Source organism: Mus pahari, chromosome 4 (assembly GCF_900095145.1).
Source record: "Mus pahari chromosome 4, PAHARI_EIJ_v1.1, whole genome shotgun sequence".
In the NCBI taxonomy this organism is placed as follows: domain Eukaryota; kingdom Metazoa; phylum Chordata; class Mammalia; order Rodentia; family Muridae; genus Mus; species Mus pahari.
In genome coordinates this window covers 106236470-106259908 of record NC_034593.1, presented here as the reverse complement: position 1 = coordinate 106259908, position 23439 = coordinate 106236470, and the positions used below count along the sequence as shown (strand labels likewise).

The following is a 23439-nucleotide window of genomic DNA, read 5'->3' as shown; positions in this document are numbered from 1 at the left end:
TTTGTTATTAAATGGTTCGCATGCAAAGAGAGTCAGTATTACATTGCTTATTACTTATACAAAAGAAAATAATTTTAAGGCATATATATACATATGTGGTGTGTGTGTGTGTGTGTGTGTGTGTGTGTGTGTCCTTCAAAAGATACCTGGAGGCTTTGGAGCTACTTCACTTGACAACAGTGAAAAGTTCAGCCTTCCATGTAAAGACCATCAGTCTTCAGAGAGCCCTACCGTCCCGAATCTTCTAGTGCAATCTAAGCGTACCTAGAGTAGCAGCTGTAGAATAGTGTCCACTGTTTGTTGTCTCCAAGATATCTGTCTTGAGCCATACAACGGGAGACACACACTGAAAAGCTAGTGTCCACTGTTTGTTGTCTCCAAGATATCTGTCTTGAGCCATACAACAGGAGACACACACTTAAAAGCTACAGGCTCCTAAATGCATCTCCCAATGTTTATCAAAATTCATCTAATTCACGATAAACTTGGTTGTCCCATAACATTGGTCTATATAGATTTCTGTTGAATTGCAAAGATGATTAGTAATTTGTCATTCTGTTAGTTGCTAAACTTTTAATGCATGAAAGAAAGTATAGGTGTCTCTTGTTCTCCGACAAAACTCTCAATGTACCTTAGCTTTTATGAAAACCAGCTTAGGACTAGGCAAAGGAGTATGGTGTATTAAGCATCATATTCATTCTTTTGCCAAATCGTTATTCTTGAATGACCTGTTCAGGTTACTCTTCCTCTTCATGCATTCATTCTGAAACTCCATTAATGTATAAGTTTTATTTTTCACTACATACACTTCAGTTTCTTTAAAAAATTATATTTGTGGGTTTTATTCTTTCTTTATTCTTAATTTCTTAAATGAGGAAATATATCTAAGCTCATCTTAAAAGTTGTCTCATGTATGATTATTGTTATTGAGAAGAACAAAAATAAGTCAATGGATACATACCAAGAAATCGGACAGTTCGGCGTACCAGTGGGTTTATATAGCAACAATCTCCGGTTAAAATAGTTTTTTCCTGGTTTTCAAAATCTCTCGTGGCTAATTGCAGGCAAAACACTGCGGTTTCTCCAACTATTATCTTGCAAAGAAATAAGAGATTAAAGAACGTTAGAGTTTCACTAGTATGGACATTAATTTTATTTAAAAGGTGGTAACAATCTCTATATAAACACGATGCATGTTTGCTAGAAAGACCCTTCAACTTTAATTTTTTCAGCATACATAAATTAGATTTCTCTCAAATTTAGGAAATATTAAAATGATAAATTTGTATATAAAAATAAAATATAATACTTGGTATATTACAAAAGTCCTTAAGAAAATTCTCAGTTCTTTTTGTATATCATTTTCACTTTTTAAAAACTGGCTGTACATTGTTTCAATCTGGATTATTCTCTAAAATTCAAAACATATGTTTCTATGATATATATATATATATCTCATATATATGTTTATATATATATATATATATATATATATATATATATATATATATATATATATATATTGAGGAAAAGGGCACAGTTAACCCTATTGATTTGTACAGTTAATATTTATGAAGATTTATTATGATAAGTGATTATATAAAATAAGGTTTTTGTAAATGCTTTGGATAGATCTTGTATATATTTAAAATATATTAATATAATACTTTTTATGAGAAAAAAATCAATTCATGTATGTTTAACTTTGTGATGATTCTATTCTGAGACATTACCAAGAAGTTTTAATAATTAGTCTATTAATTAAATTTTACTACAAATGTGTTATTTTCATCTTCATAAGACAGGCAAAGTGAAATATTAGCATAAGCCTTGTAAATAAAGAAATTGAGTGATTGCTCAAGAAATGAGCGATAAGGACCAGGCTTTGGCCTGGCTTCATTTTCTGGCTTACAAGGACCTGGCTATCTTGTACTGATCTTTGTACAGTTGCACTGGTTTTTGTACATGGCCTCAGCTAGGTATTAGAATGAAAATTATTTCATTTTAAAGATAAGGACATGAAAATGTAGAGAAGTTAAATATTCAGTTCTCTTTCAGGCTAATAAGAAGTCAATAGAAGCAGCACTCAGGAGGACAGCCTCTGTACCTCACCGGGGAGGCACAGCGAAGCTCTCTCTCGATGTGGGGGTTGTGGATGACCAGCCCCGAGGGTGTGAGTGTGGTAAAGCCACCCCTGCCTCTTGTCTACCATTTGGGAAAGCAAGCAAGGGAGAGATATCCGCCTCTCCCTTTGGCCCTCACAACCAGTGGTGGACAGGAGAGCTGGCCTCGATAGTGTCATGAGAGCAGGAGAGCTGTCCCGGCCCTTCACATGTTGTAGCATTTGGGAGAGCAGGCACTGCATCTCACATGGGCAGCCGGGCAGAGATAACCCTGGTTGTGGAGGGTTTGGGTGAGCTGGCCATGTGGGTTTGAGAGTAGGAGAGCCTGTAGCTGAGCCTGACCTGCTCAGCTATCTCTCAGGCCCAGATCCAGGGTTTTGAATTGGTTCAATACTGCTACCCATTGATGAATTTATGAAGTGCATGAAGGGGCTTTTCCTACAGATCCAAAACTGCAGCATCTCAATGACTCAGAGTAACAAAAGGATACTTGAGAGGAGACCCCATGAGATTCTAGTATTGATAGAGTAGCAGAAACCAGAGGCCTTGTACCAGACCAAAGAGACATTGCAATAAATATTTGCAAGCAAAGAAGTATGGACAAAAGGGAATACTGCGAGACACACTGTGACACACTATAGCTTCCACAATTGGATTTTTTTTTTAACTCTGTTGGGAGTATTACAAGGGCAAAGGCAGGGCACATGGAAAGGGGGGAGATGAGTAAGATTGGTGTATATGATGTGAAATTCACAAAAAAAAAAATAAATAAATAAAAAGTTATTTTTAAAAAAGAAGAAAAAGTTTCTGATTTAGCATCAGACCTGAGATTCCATTTAATACCACAGATATAAACTATGAAATTAATGAAGAAGACTCTTCAGGACAATAGCTCATCTGGAAAAGCCTGCAAAATGCAAGCAAGGCTGCCCAACTTGGATCCTCAGAGCACATGTAAAGAAGGAAAGAGAAAATTGACTCCTTAGAGTTCTCATCTGATCCCCACATGCACACCATGATATAGTGCCCATCTAGTATTAAGAAAATGAAATAACCTGGCAGTGGTGGTTCATGCCTTTAATGCCAGCACTCAGAAGACAGAGGCAGGTGGGTCTCTGTGAATTTGAAACTAATCTGTTTACAGAGGGAGTCCAAGAACAGTCAGGGACACACACAGAGATATTCTGTCTTAAAAAAACCAAAGTCAAAACCAAACAAAAACAGAACCAATCACTCGTCTACTAATTTGACCCTTTTCTTTTAGTCCCTCTATTTAAGGTTAGTTAAGATGCTCTAAGGAGTTCCTGACATTTCCTATGTACTATAGTCTGCTTATATTCCACAAAATTCATATGTTGGAAACACATTTCCCCAAGCCATGCATCTGTGTCCTCCTTTTGGTAATCAGACAATTAAAGAAAAACAAAAACAAAAACAAAGCAAAAGCAAAAAAAAAAAAACCTAACAACAACAGCGAAAACAACAACAAAACCCCCCAAAGTTTCCAAATAAATGTGACTTTCTCTAGTCTGTGAGGACACTTGGCTCTAAGAAAAAGATTGCACACAGTTCTGACAACTTGTCAAACCAGTAGGCAGTAGAGACTAGAGCTCAGACAGTGATGATGTGTAAGACCACACCATGATGATAGATGACTGCTGAGATGTATGTATCTGCTGTTCTCTATTTAAACCCAAACTTCTGGGCTAGATGGATGGCTCAGTAGATAAGAGCACTTACTATTCTTCCAGAGAACCTGAGTTTGGTTCTTAGTACCCACATTGAGTGGCTAACAACTGCCTGTTTTGAACAACTATCTCTCTATGTAATTGGCCTTTTGAGAATGGGTGGCCAAGCCATTTTAGGGCTTTGACCCTAAAAACTCCAGGAACACCTCTGTCTCAGGTATTCTGTTACAGCAATGGAAAACTAAAACACCAAAAGATGTTTTGAAGGTTCTATAAAAATTAATGTCTATGATAATAAGATATTTAAAATAGAAAATGAAATGCAGGAAAGGGGGTGACAGGGGGTTAGATGTTTGATCTACCTTTATATCAGCATCAAAAACACCTGTGTACCTTTTTTATCTTCCAGTTTCCTTTTGTTGTATTCTTTTTCTTATACAAGACAGTAAAAGTTCAAGGTTAATCCAGAACAAACTGAGATGAGCCGTTTTAAGAATAGTCGTCTCTGTCTGGTGAGGCTGGGTTGAATTTCAAATGATTACAACTTAAAACTTCTTTCTGTATTTTAACTTTGGCTTTGGTGAAGTAGAAAAGCTGTGTGATACAATAGTTCATCTGACCAAAGGAGACACAGAACTATTTTTCACAGGTACATCGCCTGTCAGAGGGCCTTAGGAGAAGTTAAACATACAAGCTGTGTGCTTGTTATTTCCTAATCTCCCTCTCTGAATCAGTCTCTCATAGTCTGTCTTATTGGATGCCTCTCAAAAGAACTACTGTGATGCTTTCTGGGAACAATATTCATTTGCACTGTTTTACCTCAAACATATCCCTTATCCTAATAATGTACCATAAGTCATGTCTCAGGTCACCCCCACAATTTCTGTATTCCTTCTCCTTGCCACAGCAGTTGCCGCTGAGCCTGCACGTCCAGGCTGATCTTGCCTCATTTGACCTTGTACCCCTCTCTTAGGCTATGAACACACAGACTCCTTATATACTGTGGATAGCCTACAATGCTTACTGAATACATGACTGAACCTCATGACCAGTACATCATAACTTCAGCAAATCAGAATGTCATGGTCTATGTTTTACCTTTCACTTATAAGTACCAATTTCTTGGGGAAGCTCTAGCCAATATTCTGCTTCCTATAACCAGATCTCAGTAAATCTTAGTTACTAACACTCTTACAGACTAAGAGCTGCTTTCTTTGTGCCACTGGTCCTAGGGTACTTTTTCTTTTTCTTTCTTTCTTTTTAAATAATATATATTCTTATATATATATATATATATATATATATATATATATATATATATATATATATGTATGTATGTATATATGTATATATTCTTATTCTATACATAGCTGTGTTCAGACATACCAGAAGAGGGCATCAGATCTCATTACAAATGGTTGTGAGCCACCATGTGGTTGCAGGGATTAGAACTCATGACCTCTGGAAGAGCAGTCAGTGCTCTTAACCACTGAGCCGTCTCTCCAGCCCTAGGGTTACTTTTTCAAGTCACTTCCTAACATTGTCCTCTTGCTTGCTTGCACTTCAGCCTGTTTCACACTGAGTTCCCTACTTGTGCACTGGAGAAATTGCTCAATGTCACTTGTCTGCTGAGATAAGAAATCCAAAGTCAAAGCAGATTAAGCATCCAGAAATAGTTCTCAGTATGGAGGGATATCTCAAAACCTAATTGGGGAATGGGTAGAGATTAAGTAAAAGCACACAATGTCATTTTTCTTCTTTCCATGGAGGTACATCATCTTATATCCTGGCTGCTCTATTTATACCTACCTTGTTATCAACTTTCTGAAAGCCAGACCTGGATTCTTTGGTTGCTCTTACAATTTATTAGAACCTTATCTTGAACTTGAGAGATAAGTTCAAAGAAGCAGCCCAAATAGCAAAGTAAGGAGCCAGAGAGATGACTAGCTAGTTAAGGACATATGTTGCTCTTTCAGTAGATTCAAGTTCAGTTCCCATCATTCATTTTAGGTCACTCACAACAATCTCGATCTGAAGGATCTGGCATCCTTTTCTGACTACTGTGGCCTCTATACTCATGTTCTCAAGCATACCTACCCAGAACTGTAACCAGATATGGCTGTATTTAGGCTGTAGTTAGATAAACAGTCTTCTGTGTTAAAGATATAGTGATACATGGATGATCAAAGACGAGATTAGGATACAATTTGATGGTCTCAAGCAAAATAATTGAGAGTTGTAGAGGACTTCATACGCTGAGCTTTTTTGCATGATTTAGAAAATATGTGCCAGTAGGACATTCCGGGAATGGTGTCATGAGTCACTGACCTCATCTGTGATGACCTGTGGATAAATGACCCAGCTGTTCTGGGCTCATCTATGTACTGATTCCACTCTTTTTGTATCCCTCATAGCCAATTATAGAGGAATTCTAATCCAGGAACATGACTGCTTTGGCAAGGGATTACATCCATAGATATGATCCAGCTGGAATGTAGACATGCCACACACCTTTAATTCTTCTGGTTGGAATACATACCTTTAATCCCTCTGGCTGGAATACAGTCTTGCCTTTAGTATATACCTTTAATCCCAAACAATGCTGTCTAATAGAGTGGCAGACAAAGTGATAAATCAGAGAAAGATCTGAGAAAAATGAGTCAGTGATAGGGTAGTCCCAATTCTCATGAGGCAGACAAGAAAAGGAGGCTACTTAAAAAGCAATATGCTCACAAGGTCCCCAGTGAAGGAGCCGGAGAAATACCCAGGGAGCTGAAGGGGACTGAAGCCCCATAGAAGGAACATCAATATGAACTAACCAGTACCCTCAGAGCTCCTTGGAACTATACCATCAATCAAAGAAAACACATGGTGGAACTTGTGGCTCTAGCTATATTTGTAGCAGAGGATGGCCTAGTCGGTCATCAATGGGAGGAGAGGCCCTTGGTCCTGTGAAGGCTCTAGGCCCCACTATAGGAAGATGCCAGGACCAGGAATGGGAGTGGGTAGGTTAGGGAGCAGGGGAAGGGGGGGTGAAGAGATAGGGGATTTTTGGAGGGGAACCTAGGAAAGGAGATAACATTTGAAATGTAAATAAAGAAAATATCTAATAAAAAATTACAAAAAAAAAGCAATAAGGGAGAAAGAATTCAATGCAATTCAATTCAATGCAGTTTACTTTTGTGCAGTTGTTTGAGCAGAAAAGAAAGTGTTAGGAATGGGAGCTGTCAGCTTGACGTCATCAAAAGCGATGGTAGGAAGAGCTGGTCATGAGGGCAGAGACACAGACATCAGTGGTAAATGATAACTATTATGGTAGTCAATCGTACCATTAAGAATAATAATAAAGGTATTTGTGTCAATAACATTGGCTTTCAGTCCGATGATGTTAATAGTAACCTATAGTCTTATTTATAACAGATAAGACTGTTCAAACTAGTTCAAACTACAACTTGGTGAAAGTAGGAACATTTCAATTGAGACTTTCCTCCAATTTTGCTCTCTTCTCTCTGACTGATTTAAGGTCAGGCTATACTGATTCTAATGCTCCCATGTTGTTTTTGATCTTGAGCTTGAATTCAAAGCTCTGGTTAGTAAATTGCTGACCCAAAGTCTGTATATCCCAGTATTTTCATTTGGTTCTTCTGCCTTTCCTCTCAGGAGTCTTCTTCATTTAAATTTCTTTACCCTAAGGGTTTAACAACCTCTGTTCCCATAAGGAATCCTAAGCACTTAGGTCTCCTTTGAACTCTGATGCATGCCTTCCATTTAAGTGGACTAGCTTACAGAGCTGAGGTCTGCTTGCTGTACTCTCGCATCCACAGTGGGTCCATGGGGTCTCCCTCTGTGGCCCTACTAACATCCACTGGTAAACTCAAGCTAAAGGTCTTCCCTAGCCCAGTGGCCTCTCTGTTCCTCTAGCATGTTTCTCTCCACCAGTGACTTTTCATTATATTATTTTAATTAACAAAAATTATGCATATTAATGATGTCTTAAAATATACACACATTTTTGACTGACAGAAAATTGATGTATTAGTATATCTTTGTACTTCTTTGTGGTAAGACCATTAAGATCTACTTCTTAGCAAATTTTGAGGTATATCTATCATATATTATTATTATCATCATCATTATTTACCAAAGTTACCATATTGTTTAAGAGATAATATTGTTTAAGGAAGATGCTCTTCTTCCTAACCAAACAGCTGTTTCAAATCCTGATTAAATTATACCTTCATTCTATTTCAAATATATCTATTCTCTATTCCTATTTTAAAAATCTATTACCCTATTATTTCTTTCCTGCATTATAGTATACTTGAGCCTCACTTCTGCTTTTCAAACTGTCTACTACCAGATTGCTCTATTAAAACCAAATTTTATGCAATCCAAATGCCCTGCTTACAATTTCAGTGTGAACTCACACCCTATATAAGTAACAGCAGGTTCTAGGAGGTTATGGTAAGTCTTTTACTGCTGAACTTGAACCAAAGTATCTCAGCTTCTGCAGCTCTTACAAGCCTTGGGACATGCTATGCTATAGTCATGATCAAACAATTTTATTCCACAACACACCAGCTATTTTTATGCTTCTATGCTTTTATGCACGGCTTAATACAGCCTGATGTGTGGGGCTTTGAGACATGATTTAATATCACTTGCTATGTTGCAAATTAATTCTATGCTGACTGTAGTCTATCCTTTCTTTCTGTGTTTTGGTGGTACTTTGTGCATTTATTATGGTGATTCTGAATGGCTTTTATAACTGTCAATGACATCTGTCTCCTGCACTCAGGTGACAGCTTCTCAGAGACAGGGATTGTACAGTGTTTATGTTTCCAGTTTTACAGCTCAGTGACTGACAGCAAATGTGAACACCATATGGATGAATGAAATGCAGCTCATTCTATGCATTAATAGACAAGAAATCTATTCAGAGAGAAATAGAGGAGAAACCAAATAGGTCTGAGTCACAGGGTTACTGGTCTAACCCAGATCTGAGTCCAAGTTCAAAGGCATTTTATTTCAGCTTCTGACTAGGAACAAACCTTCAAGCTCTGAACTTTTCAGGGTGGACCCTTGCTTTGGAAAATAGGTTGTTCCTTTGAGATTCACCTCATTTTTAGCATACATGCAGTCTTAAAGAGATTTGGGCACATAGCATCTCATTAGGACTCAAAACTCTATATAGAGCTTCAAGTTCTGAATACAGAAAGACTTTCCTGATCTCATTCAGATATATTCCAGTTCTCTAATACAAACTCAAGGAGCATTCAACCACCCTTCCTAACTCCATTATTGCTTCTGTAGATCCTCTTTTCAAGGAAATCACTTCATTCCCTCCATATCGCTCTTATGAGAACTTGAGAACCTGTGGTTTTGAGCATCATCTTGCCTTTATTAAGGGTTCTTGATTCTGATATCATTGGCTGCATTTCTCATTAGATATACAAAACAGAAATGCTTGAGCAAAGAGCATAACTGGTTTGATTTTCCAGGCATTTGGAGAGATGGAAACACAACAGTATTGGAACAAAAACCAGATGTAGTCATGGTAGATACATCATTACCATAGGTTTCCTTGGAACCTGTGTTTTCTGTTATGAATTAACAAATAAAAGCTGGTTCCAAAGACAGTTGAGATAGTTAAAAAGGATATTGAAGATCAAATCAAGATCATGTCCCCTCCTGCTTGCCATAGGCAGCAGCTATTCACAAGAATGAAAAAGGAACAAAAGTTCTAGAGGGACAACTATGGCTCTTACGCAAAGCATCAACCAATTTGTCACAGGTCAGCCTCTCATGGGCACTTTCAATGAACCTCAGCACAAACTATCCATTCACTGGGTCTAGAAAGGAAGGAGAGAAAACTAAGGTCTAGTTGAGGACTTGAGTTTGCTGGCACAGCAACCACAGGCCCATCCCACATCTTGTTTTCCAATTCTCTTCCTCTGGGCTGTTTCTCATCTCTCTTCTATCAACAAAGACAAACCCTCCCCAGTGCTCTCCTCTGGAGGACAGTCTCACACAACCTCTTTGGAAGACATATTACAGTTTATTGTCCTTATTAATCCAGTGGGGAATGTGGTGGGAGGCCCACCAATGGCTGAGGAGGTACAGTACAAAGGGTTAAACATTGTATTTATCTATCCATAGATAGTTCCAGGCAAACATGTTGTTCTTTGAGAGAGGGTCCTCTCTCCATTGAAACTGATGGTGTTCTAAGGGGCAAGAGTATTCTCCTTAGCCCTGCTTGATGGACAGAAGCTCTGCATCCTATGCACAGATCTTCCCAAACTAGAATTACTCTCTACATTGCACATAGCTTCCTACCAGCTCACCATCTTTTGCATTATTGAGCATTATGGAGAACTCAAATGCCCCCATGCCTATCAAGCTGGATCTACAATACATATTATACCTTCCTAATGATGCATCTACGTCTCCACACATTCTCTGAGAACTGAAATGCTATATTATACTTTCTTGTCAATTACTCATTTGTCAGTGAATAAAAAGCCAAGCCTGGCTGGTAAATAGTAACTTCAGCAATGCATTTATGAATCATGCATCTCCAGATAAAGTTATAGAAATGTCTCCAATGTGAGCACAATGCTTATCTCTTATGCCTTAACACCCATAAGTCTACTCTTGGTTATCTAAACCCCTTCATGGCAAAATAATGAAGTAACCCTTTCAAAATAGATGCAATTATGATAGATTTTCCCCAGTGTCAGAGTTCTTTAAAAAAACTTCATGTTTTCATTCATAAAGCATCCAATCAGAAAGTTTCCTCAAAGATAATCGTTCATTGCTGATTTGAAACTAGAAAACCATTTCTGGTGCATTACAGTAGCAGAAGTGATGGCATCCGTGTGATAGTATTTGTCAAGTCTGACTTATTTCAGATATGAATAAAAAAATCTGAAAAAAACATCAGTAATCTGGGGAAGTATAGTCGTGGCAAACACTTAAAAATCTAAATGCTTCTATTTAGATCATCAAACTCAGTCTAGTCAAGGAAGTTATAAGCTCAACCGAGGCAAAGTGTTGCCAGAGATAGTGTTTCATGAGCTCTATGTCCTGATGTAGACCAATCACATCGTGTATTTCTCCATTACTGATGAATATGTAGTGGCTGCCATCTCTGAACATGATTTCCTAGGATAAGCTACAAGACTCATATGGAGATGAATGCATTGAACTGAGGAAATGAAAAATAATTGGTGCTACAATAGGAATACAACCTCTCCTAGCATTGACAAAATGCTATAATATCTTCACAATTTGAGCTCTAAAAACTTATGTTTACACTTTCTTTGTTCATTAGTTCATTCAATTATATTTAATTGGCAAAATTATATTCATTTGTCATATACAAGATGATACTTTAAAATACATGCACTTGGTTGGATAATACTGAATAACCCACACAGTACCTCACATGCTACATAGCTTCATTCATACTATGAAGTTGTTGCAGGAGTGTCTACTAATTTGAACAATATTCTCTGCACACTTGCATTAAGTAGACTTTCACAGGATCAAAGTTGGAATATGCATCCATATGGGTCAAAAATATAAAAATCCAGGAGCGATTTAACATGTTCTCTTTTCTGAGGTGCTGAAACAGATCTTGGGGGCCAGTGGTTAAAAATCCTTCAGTCATATACTAGGTTCTGAGCAGAGTTGCATGCACTCTCTAGCAGCAAACACTAACTGTCTAAAATTTTAAAATTAAAAATAATAATATTGGTTTCCCTTGTATGTACAGCTTCCTTCTATTTCTGTAATTTTTTTTAAAAAATTAAGACAATGATATAAAATCTCCTTTTATAAAATTTGTTTGTGGGTCTGGGTTGTACCTTAGCATGTTTAAGGCCCAGGGTTTGATCTTTGGGGATTTCAAAAGCTCAAATCAGGCCCAGTGTCACACTCTCTTCCTGCTGCCTGCCAATCCTTATAAAGAATTCTCCGCTGCTCTCCAGCACTATGTTGTCCTGCATGCTGTAATGTCTGCCCCCATGATGAGAGATGACAGTGGACTAAACCTCAGAACCGTACGCCAGCCCTTACTGGACACTTTCCTTTATAAGAACTGTGGTGGTCACAGTGTCTCTTCACAGGAACAGCCGTAAGTTGGGTGATGTGCTGTCCTGATGGACGTTCTGAGAGCAGCTGAGTACACACTGAAAGCTCATCTCTGTGCCATTTATCAGGGTCGAACTGCTCTATAAATAGTTAATCCACAAAGCAGCACCGCCCCCCTCCACTGCCAAGTGGATGCTGTTATTTGCACTCAATAGAAATGATGTAGAGAAAGGCCACACAGATAAAGCAATTTCTGTAATACTAACAGTTGTCAGGATGGTGGATGGACATAAAGTAACAAGCTCCCCAGAGCCTGGGGAAAGGGCAGATTTTAGTAACTGTTGGGTCAAAAGGCAGCAGAGAAGATATGAGGCTAAGAATTGGACTCATTCCCTTGGGTCATGATTTGCAGCCTTTAGGTGACCCATACTAAAAGTTTTAGCAAGGTCTAAAATCACTGGAAGCTGTCACCAATCCACTGGGTACCATAAGTTTGTCAGCTCATTCCTTACTTGCAAAAGGAAAGGCTCCTGCTCATTTTGACAGCTCAGTGGACAGTAGTATTCAAAAGGGTGCCTGGGTTTGCAGCAGCAGCAGCAGCAGCAGCAGCAGCAGCAGCAGCAGCAGCAGCAGCAGCAGCAGCAGCAGCAACAGCAGCAGTAGCAGCAGTGCCCAGGTACTTTTCTGACATAGAAACTATGGGGTTTGCTTGTAGCCATCAGTATTCTCACAGGCACCCTAGAGAGTTCAAGTTATTTGAAACTCCAGTGATCAATTTTGAAACTTGTGTGGGGTATTTTAAAAGGAACTTTAGGTATTTAGATTAAACAAATAATGATTATGTCTTTGTGTTGTACCAAATAGTTCTAAGTATTGTAATTGAAGATGGATTTATACAAAGAATTTAAATGAGTGCTAAAATGAAAAGAAATTCAACACTCACACTTCTTGGATTTGTGCGTGCGTGTGTGTGTGTGTGTGTGTGCGTGCGTGCGTGCGTGCGTGCGTGTGTGTGTGTGTGTGTGTGTGTGTGTGTGTGTGTACATAAGTCTGTGGAAGCCAACTAGCCCTACATGCCATTCTTTAGTTACTCTCTCTGTTTTGGTTGAAACCGAGCCCCTCACTGGTTTGGTCCCAGGCTAGGCTGGGTAGCTGGTGAGAACAGGGACTTCTCTGGTGCTGAGATAACAGATGTGCCCCAGTTGTCACTAAAGGTCAGTGGGAAAGGTCTGTCCAACTCACATCTGTGGTAACAGTACTTAAAGTAAGGGAGTAATGGGGTAAGAGATCCTGAAACACTTGACAGGATATTTGTGTTCTCTGATTATGTGGGATAATATAGAAATGTTTGCACTAATCTTCTTCTTTCAGTCTCTATGAGGGACAAAGTATATATATATATATATATATATATATATATATATATATATATATATTATACAAATATATATATATATTTAATGCATATTATATATATATATATATATATATATATATATATATATATATATATAATGCATAATAATACACCATGGGTAATGAAGTTAAGCACATTCATGGGCTAGGGCGATGTCTGCAAGAGTCAAGTATTCTCCACTCACACATGAAGCCCTGACCAGATTCCCCGCCTTCCATATAAAAGGCTGGAGTGGCTCTGAGCATCTGTAACCCCAGCACAGGTGACTGGAGACAGGTGGATCCTTGAAGCTGGCAGACCAGCCAGTGTCTTATAAAGCTATGACTTCATACTTGCTACCTACTCAAGGATCAGCTTGAAATTTGGATCTCCTTGAATCTGTATCCTAAGTGCTAGGATTACAGGCATGTGCCACCAAGTCTTGTTTATGCTGTGCTAGGGATCACCTCCAAGTCATCTTGCGTAAGAGTCACGCACTCTGCACCCAGGCTACATTTCTAAGCCCGGGAACAATCCGCTTAAAAGGAGTTCTCAACACATCTACCATCAGCATACTGGGAAACAAGGTTTTAGAAAAAGATGAAGGGTTAACAGAGAAGCAAATAAATATTTCTCTTAAGGTTGAGATATGGTATAACAGCCACCCAACAAGGAGGTCCTTCCTCACTCTCTGGTAGCAGCCAAACAGTCCTTCCTTTATGTGCTGGTGCTATGCAATTTAGCTTCCTTTTCCTTTTCGTGTTCTGTAATAAAGCATTGATTTCTATTGTATGCTGGGACTGGAAGTTTAGTTGTCTTCCTGTGTCCACAGCTATGTTAAAAAAAACTCAACTATAACCCTCTGAACAGAACAACTGCCCTTTTAAAGTAAAGTAGCTTTTGAGGTGGTAGGCTTGAGTGGGAAAGTAGAAGTGATATTCCTTGCAATTGAGTCCCTGGTGGCCATTTTTTTGGGAGGGGTCTTTCATCTCTTTCCATCTTTAAACTGACTGCCAGAACAAATGTCCTTAAGGCCACTAATTTTTGCTGAAAAATAAAATAAAGACTAGACATTTGAAAGGTTTTTATTTGTAACATGCTCTTACAGGTACTAAATGATGATCACCTAGGAAATCCTTATAGTGCATTGAGCTATTGATCTTAATGAGGAAGCACAGAGAAAGGCATGATTGAAACCCAAAAAATAAATGAATGGGACAAATCTTGGAACATAAACTCATTTTGCAGCCCTGGCCTCATTTGCAATTGGTACAAATACAACATTCCTGAATAGTGCTCATGGTGTATTAGGAAGATATATAAATACAATTCAAATGTGAAAACCTAACAGCCCAAAAATAATCAAATGCTCAGGCAAGCCAATTCAAAGGCTTTCATTATATAATGGTAAATACATTAAAAAAGGTTGGTCCAAATACCTTTAATTTCAGCTTATGATATATACATTCATCCTATAAGTATGCATACATATTATATAATTATATAAATTATATATATACAATTATATAAATTATATATACACATTTATTCCACAAATTCATTGGAATATATATACATATTTTATATATATATATATATATATATATATATATATAATATGTGTGTATATATATATATATATATATATATATATATATATAATCTTTCATTATCATTTTCAAAAGTGACATAGCAATTACTCTGAACAAACCTATATATGCTATCCTAGCATCTAACTGTCAATGTGAGTTTGTCATTCCCCAAATCCTATGAGGCCTTACTTCATTTTAAAGAGTTCCAAGGCCTCAGAGGTAGGAAAAATGGCAGACCTGAGAATCAAATGCAAGCAGTTTGGCTCTGGTTTTAACGATACTTTTCATGTGGATTATGGTAGAAATGGCTTCAAAGCATCTGTTAATATACAAGTTTACCTTATTTATTGCTCACTGCTGAACTTGTCATTATGATATTTCAATGTTTTATTTTATCTAGAAAAGTTAAATATTTAAACTTCTGAACTTGTAGGTACATTTTCGTCCAGCATAAATCACAAGCATGGGGACATGCTCATTTTAAAAATCTGAATAAATGCAGTTGAATATGTTCTAATAATTTCATTTATTCAAACAAAAAGAAGACAGAACTTCTATTGCCTGGCAAAAGGCATAAGGGCTAGTAATAGTTTCTACAATCTAGTCTTAGACTACTGCATCATCCTTTGAGAATCAACCTGCTATTCTGAAACACCTTTTGAAATGTGTTAAGTTTCAAACCTGGGACAAACTACTAAAGTGTGATGACTAAACATAATCAAGGTGGACCTGGCTTCCAGATTCTCTGAGCATCCTCAGTGCCTACCTGTTACAGGGTTTGTTTGTCATTCCCCACCCCCTACCCTGAACATGAACTTTCCAGCCCAGAGACTGAGCTGCCCTACCTAGAGGTCTTCTCTATATAATCTAGATGTTTTGGTACCCCTCTCTTTCCCTCATCACATGGCACAGCTTAGGCTAATCACACCCACTCTAGACTCCCATAAATGTGTCTCTGTCCCTCTCCTACATCTCTACAATACACTTTCTCCTTCACAATATCTGGAACAGTCATGTCCTTTGCTTCCCTTCAGAATCAGTTAGAGGAAGGGGAATGAAGTAACATATTAGGAGGGAGGGGGAAATCTAATAAGGCCCCACCCTTCGATGAAGAGCTATAGAAAATCAATGAGTGATGAGAGGATGGGAGATAATCAATCTTCTCCATATATGAGTCCAAAAATAGTTTATCCCACCCTAAATGGTCAGCTTGAAATGCATATACATAATAGGATCAATACTAAATCAACTTAGTATGTATAAATTAACACTATTTCTCAAAAATGATACTGACTAAATGTTTTATTGCACATGTTCTACAGCATATGAGAAGCCTACAGAACAGATATGAAGAGCTTTTATTTATTTAACTGTTGAGGAAAAATGCATGAATTTGAAGTAAACTGTTTCTTCAAGTTTACAAAATTTGTAAACTATTTTGCCACTTCTTCATTCTTCAGGGTTCTGGTTCACGTATCCAGTATTTGAACATTCATGGGAAAAAGATACTAAGAAATCAGAATTACTGATTTTTCGGTAAGAAATCAATCTATCCAGCCCAATCTTTCCAAGTCCTCAGAACACTTGAACATAAATAACGTTAGAGCCTGCTTGGCTGGCAAGTCCTATTGCCAGCTGTCAAAATATTTATAGTCCGGATAGCTTAACTCTTAGCCAGAGTGTTGCTGAGAACATAAAATTGCATGTCAGGCCCTCTAGCTCCATTATCCATAACTGTTCATCAATGCCCAAGGATGGCTGTAGAAGCAAATTCCTTTGACTTTACTTTCTGCTTACTTCAGAATATTTTATTGTGAGTATGACTAGTTCTAGTTTCTTTTCATGATGACACAGTGCTAAGTCTCTAACGCTCTATCCTGCTTCCTGTGACAGTACAACAGAAGGCTCCCCTGTCCCCCATCTGCAGACCGTGACACTCACTCTGTGCCAGGGCTGACAACTGCCCCCAAATTCTCTGCTTTCACCTTTGTGCTGAACTTGAGGGGGTATTGCATAGTGTTGAGCCTGAACCTACATATTAGAAAGAGTGTTCCTCCTAGACTTGAGAACACTCCCACTTGGTAAGATTTCCTGAGAGCTACAGAACATTTCAAAAATTACAGTTTTCTGACCCCATGCTTATCCCATTTCACAGTTGACAGACATGGAAAATCTGTGGTTCAATACCAAAAGATAGTTATTACAGAAACTTGAAATCATGCAAACACTTGAGTCCTAGGACTAAAATACTTGGCAAAGTTGTCTCTCAAAAATCACTGGGAAAGATTCCATGTAATGAGCAATTCTGAGCGTAGATTGTTGGCCAGCAATTTTAGATGGATATTAAAATCGCATGCAAGTTTTCTTTCAAAATCTTAATTTTAATTTCTCTGTATTAGCTTAAAATTAACTTAAAGTGCTGCTACAATGAACCTATTTTCAATATTGAACATTCATTTGAAACGTTTATTTAGCGTACACTTAATAATTCATGATACCATTAGCATACTGAGGTAAATTAAATTTTTAAAAATTTCTTAAGATTAATAAAACTAAAGCCCTACTTAATAATCATATAGACAATGTAAAGTTGCTTCTAGCTGATATTATTATTTTCATAAAGAATGTTATTTCTCCCTCTTCTTCCATCCCTCTCAGGAAGAAATTAAGGCTACTTTCAGCCCCAAAGTATAAATACATTGTCAATCCCATTGGCCTTGTGCACTCAACTAACAGTGTCTAAGACTTGATCTGTGAAAAAAAAAAATCTGGGTCAATGAGGCAGAAGATGTCTACTGGAGGTGGATACTTCTAAATCAGCTCTTCTTGCTTTTAAAAAGCCCTGAGACTAGGAACTGTTAATTTCACTGGATATCATCATATTTAGGTTTGGTTTCTAGAGTAATCCGTTGTTCGATCATGAAGAAAGCTACACCATTGAGAAGACACATATTATAGGACTTAGGGATAGGGCACCTGGGCCACTGCTCTAACAGTCAACACTGCATTAATCATCGTGGAGACATACTGACTCAACTGTATGTGACCTGATGCAGCTTCTTTGCTCTGAACATAGCATTTTCTAATGTTTCGAAATAAAGCCAATTTAATTGACACAAACAGTATGGATCTAAATTCGTAAAGTACCATAAAAACAAGTTTTGATATAGATTTATATGCATAAATATTTATTCATAAATTCAGATAACTCCATTACCATTTTGGTAGATGTGGAGATTAAAAGCAAAATCAGTCTGCATTAAATTAGTGATAGGGGTGTGAGGAAAGGGGGGAAATTATTATGAAAGTCAATTATTTTTTCATGGCCTGACTTGAAAGAATCAAGCTATGTTTACAAGAGTAGTTGAAGTGCAATGGAGACTGGGTGCTGTACAGCACTGTCCTGTAAGCAAACCCGCTGCCATCTTCATCAGAGGAACTGTGCCTGCTCACAGGAGTAAGTCAGGACAAGGCCTGTGGGCTGTTGACAGACATTCATAAAAATGAATCAGATGAGGACAGTTATCTATGTTGCACCTGATATTCTAGACACTTAACTGCCAGTTCTATGTTACTTTGACCAAACTACATAGGGCTTTGGGGTCTGGGAGAAGATTAGAGGACGTAAGTGGGAAAACATCCATATCAATGATTCTCAAGCAGTAGGTTGCAACCCCTTTGGGGTCAACCAACCCTTTCACAGGAGTTGCCTAAGACCATTGGAAAACAGAGCTTTTATACTACAATTCATAACAGTAGCAAATTTACAGTTATAAAGAATAAAAGAAAATAACTTCATAGAGGTTGGTCACCACAACATGAGGAACTGTTTTATTAAAGGAACACAGAATTAGGAATATTATGTATATATCCCATCATCCATGTTGGCTATGAATCATTCAAGTGTAACTGTTTCAGCATCACGCATGCTCCGTAAGTCCAATAAACATATTGGTTATCATGGTGAACTGGAGTGGAACAAACATTGTAATGTTGCTTAGACTTTATAAGAAGGGAATAAACATTGTTTATATCCAGTTGGGAAGGAATCCTCATAACACCGGGAAAAACAGCCTATTAGATAGGGTGGAAATATAATTTACCCCACAAATCACTATGTTGTTGAATGTGAGATGTAAAGCTTAGTAATACTGAAACCAAAATCTTAGGACTGTGGCTACAAGGCACAAAGTAGAATATAGTCTTTGAGAAGAAGATGCAAAACGTGTCCTTAAGAAGATAGCTAGTTCATTTTGACTGCCATATAGACTAGCCAAGTATGAAATGAGCGAATTAGGACTCTCCTGAGACACTGGAATTTAATTTTCATCACAGTGAAAGGCCACGAGTGCCTGTGAAGGGGCATATGGGGCTCAGATTCCTATTTCAGACACATGCATGTGGAGGGAAGGAGGGGAGAGAAACGTAAAAATCTCAATTAGTAGCTCCTGCAGTAATTCTCTCCCTGTAATAAGCCAGCTGCAGAAAAGCAAGGGAATGTGAGCAGATGATGATGGGGAAAGACAAGAGGGGTGAGAGTGGGTTTTGAGATGTAACCTATATTTGAGGAGTGCTAAATAATACAGGAGCAAAGAACCGAGGCAGGAATATCAGTGCTGTGGGAAACAATGGAAGCAGTGGGCAGACTTTCAAGAGGAGGGGTCATGGCCAGCCAAGAAAATGGCAGAAGTAAGCACCCTAGCATTCAAGTCGGTTGTTATTTGTTAACCTGACTGATGTGGTGAGAGCAGAACGCTTTTCACACTGCCTCGGCAACTCAAGGAAGTCTTGCTCTGTGAACCAATGAAGTAACTCCCTGAACCAAACAGAATGACCTTAAAGGACCTGGTAATGAAGTTCACTTGACTGATGGAAGCAAGGAGGTAAGGACTAGGACGAAAAGAACCTGAAACGGATTGCAGGGGGTTCTTCCTACATCAGCCTTAGCTTTGCCCCCTGCCTCGTACACTCTTCACAAAGATGAAGGGAAAAAATGCATTCATTTCTCCATTGTCAAACTCTGCTCTATCTTTCCTGAATCTCCCATGACTCTTTCCTCAGGAAGGGGAGATTTGCATATTCTCAACCAGCTGTGACATTCAGTGTCCAGTCCCTGAGAGTTCAGGGTGAATACTCTGGCTAATATTTGATAACCAAACGTCTGTATGGTTTCTGAAATTACAGCTTCAGTTCTGTACTTGATTCTGTTACTTGATCATCATTTCTGGGTTTCTACTGTGATCACCCTCTTTACTCGTCATCTTTTAAGGCCACTATTGTCTTTTCCTATCTGGTACCCCATTTCCAATGTCTGGCTGCTGAGCTGTACGATGGCGAAGTCAATTGTCTTTAATTTAGCAAAAGATTTTTCTTACTATTCCCAGTCTTGGATTTCTGTGAGCTACATTTCATTGTCTTTCAGCTTGTTCCATTATTGTCTATAAAGCTTCTCTGTAGCTGATTTTGCACCCCCCTCCTAAAATACTTTTCTTCTGCCACAGTTCTTTCCAGAGCACATATTTTGTTCAAAGACAGATATCTAAAGAGTCCATCAGGGAAGTACATACTATGTTTTCACTATGTCTACTCTTCAAATACGTCATACCTAGGCTTCTTATTACTTACTCCGTCACACCAAGTTAATGAGAAGATCTCCACCTTATCTAGTTCAGATGCATGATGAATTTTGATCCAATTCGATCTTTGCAGAAAAGCACCCAGGCAAGTGAAAAATACTTGCAAATTGGTTCTAAAGGAAGACAGATTTTTACATTGTCCCTTCCATTGACAAAAATTGCAGCATGTGACTCATGCACTTGGATAGAACAGGAAGCCGTGAGAAGTGAGAACTCATGCATATAAATGAACTGAAGCCATTTAAGGTTGCAGCAGTGCATTTGTTACCAATGTCTGCATTCTGAATAAAAGTTTCCACATTGGTGATAGGACCTTAATTACAATAAGAAGATCTCTGCATGGATGTGGAGAGGGTAAAACACTGAGTTCCCTTACCATCCCTCTAATGGGAGCTTATCTTTCTGTTATTTAGACACAAATAGAGACACAAACTCCTGAAAGAGTTAATTGTGTACGAAGTGAAGAAAGCAGAACTTGTAGATGTTACCATGATCAGGACCCTCTAGTAAAATTGAGGAAGAGAGAGGCGAGTCTTATTTCCAGCATGTTCTATCATACCAACACAGAACAAATAGCTTGGACATCTAAAAGCAGTGATGGACAACAAACATGAAGATTTGTAATTTCCTTACTCAGTTCTCCCACCACATTGTGAAGATTCTCATTCTCTAATAGTTCGTGAATTGTCAGGCATGCCATGTGCAGATGGAACTATATATTAAACCACTCTTGCATAGCTTGAGCAATGTGAGTTCATAAAATATAGACACCTACAGTCTTCAAGGTACTCACTGGCATGCCAGAGATGAGATAAACCCCTTTAAAAGCAAGAATTAGGAACATTTGTTTACTTCTGTAATTCACAGAACAGGCAAAAACAAGAGGGTAAAAGAATCTGAACACATAGGTGAATCTTTTCTTCCATAGGATGACACATAGAAGGGAAGTATACAACGTCCCTTTATACAAGTCTAAATTACAAAATGGTCTAGTATAGTGTGTGTGTGTGTGTGTGTGTTTTGAATATATATATATATATATATATATATATATATATATATATTCTTAAAATGGATACAGTATTGTACAAAATATCCATTTGCAATGTACATTAAAAATCTATTCTGGTGTCTTCTGAAATACAGATGAAAATCATATATTGTAGATACATATAAAATCATCTCCCCTGAACTTACATTAAAATTAAATCAGTGAACCAATGAGATTCTTTAAAATAATGAAGAGAAGAATGTAGACAATCCTAGAAATGCAACTGCCAATAACCTTGAATACCTAGTTACCAAGCATCGTGTTACAACAAGGGCCGGAACAAACTGAAAATTCCCAAGTGATAATAAAACTGAGTGGATTTTGAAGTCTCAAAGCCCCTGTCCCATACACATACAAAAGGATGGAGAGGACCTGATTAATATATTTTATATTGGTTACATGTTTGATTTATGTTTGGGACATATAGGGCTAGTAATAAATATTTATGAACGTTTCTTCTATTACTTTTTATTTTTGATTGTAGAGAAACTTAAATATAATTTTCTTTAAACTTCAGTTGGGTCTTGGGGTCTGGATGATCATACCTCTGGCCTGTCTGAAGCTATGAATAATTGCATAGAAGCCATGATTATTAAAAGCATCTAAGATTTTAGAACGATCCAGATCTCAGGAGAGTGCTGCATTAATGTCATGGATAGACCTTTTGAAGCTTTATTTAGCACGCATATCTGATCAATTTTCTAAGAATGTACAAATACAAAATTAAATATAGAGAGAGCTTTGATAAAAGTATCCATTAGGTGTCCTCATTATAATGTCTTGATCTTTAAAAGGTAAAATGCCCCCATGGTAGAGAGTTCATGAAGCTACTGGGTATATATCTATAGACAGATTAAATATAAGCCCAATAAGTTAGATGTGCCAAGTGGGGTTTCTAATGAACTGTCTTGACATCACTCATGTTCCTGAATTAGATCCTACTCTCACATGTCAATCAGATTTGATGTCTAATCTGTAAAAATCAATTTATCATCCATTACTGCTGCGTAGTTTGAAATTAGCTCACAAAATTTGTACATTGAGCTGGATGTTAATACCTTCCTACCTAAAGCCAATGTTATTATTTCTTTGGGCATATATTAGCATTTCTAGAATTTCAACCTCTTTTATCTTGACAATAATTTTTTCTATCACAGAGAATTCATAAGTGACCTTTTTGTGCTCACAAACTATTAGAATACAGAAAGTTCAAAAATTTCTTCTTTATGAGTTATTTCCACTTGTATACCTCTTTATCCTTACATTATTTAAATAGACTTTCTTTTTATATATTTTTAAAGTGTTTATTTTCACTATAAGGCTTTTATTGATCTCTGGTGTTTGCTTGAGAGGAAGATTTATCCTTTGGTTTATAGTGGACCTGTTAATGAAGGTTCTTGCAAAATATTGACACTGTATGATATGTTATACACATACATACATATATACATACATACATACATACATACATGCACGCATACACATGCACTGACTTGCACAGATGCACAGACACATATCCATACACACACATACACACATAAACACATACACACACACACACACACACACACACACACACAGAGTGTAGAGATTTAAGGAAGGTTTTATAAAACAGTCATGTAAATCAACCACCAAAGAAAAGAAACCAAGAAAGCATGGAGAATCAAGAATACCTTTTCAAAAACACTGACTACTGATGGTATAGCTATAAATGGATCATTAATGTGACTTTACATAAACCTTATAAAATCTGTAGATTTCTCCAACTTTAGCCTGTCAATAGTTTTGATTCCTATAACAACGTTCACACTGACTACATCACAGTGATGACTTTTCTGACTCTTGATTTTTTTTTTTTT

The 23439-nt window shown here is 37.6% G+C and overlaps 1 protein-coding gene across 3 annotated transcripts in view; it reads right to left on the bottom strand.

Moving 5' to 3' along the window:
* Plppr5 (phospholipid phosphatase related 5) overlaps positions 1–23439 on the bottom strand; it is a 111827-nt gene that overhangs the window by 66354 nt on the left and 22034 nt on the right. For all 3 annotated transcript variants that reach the window (XM_029537981.1, XM_021196412.2, XM_021196413.2), the window contains one exon: positions 962–1094. In XM_029537981.1, coding sequence (XP_029393841.1) covers positions 962–1094 — 133 coding nt within the window. The remainder of the gene's footprint in view (positions 1–961; positions 1095–23439) is intronic.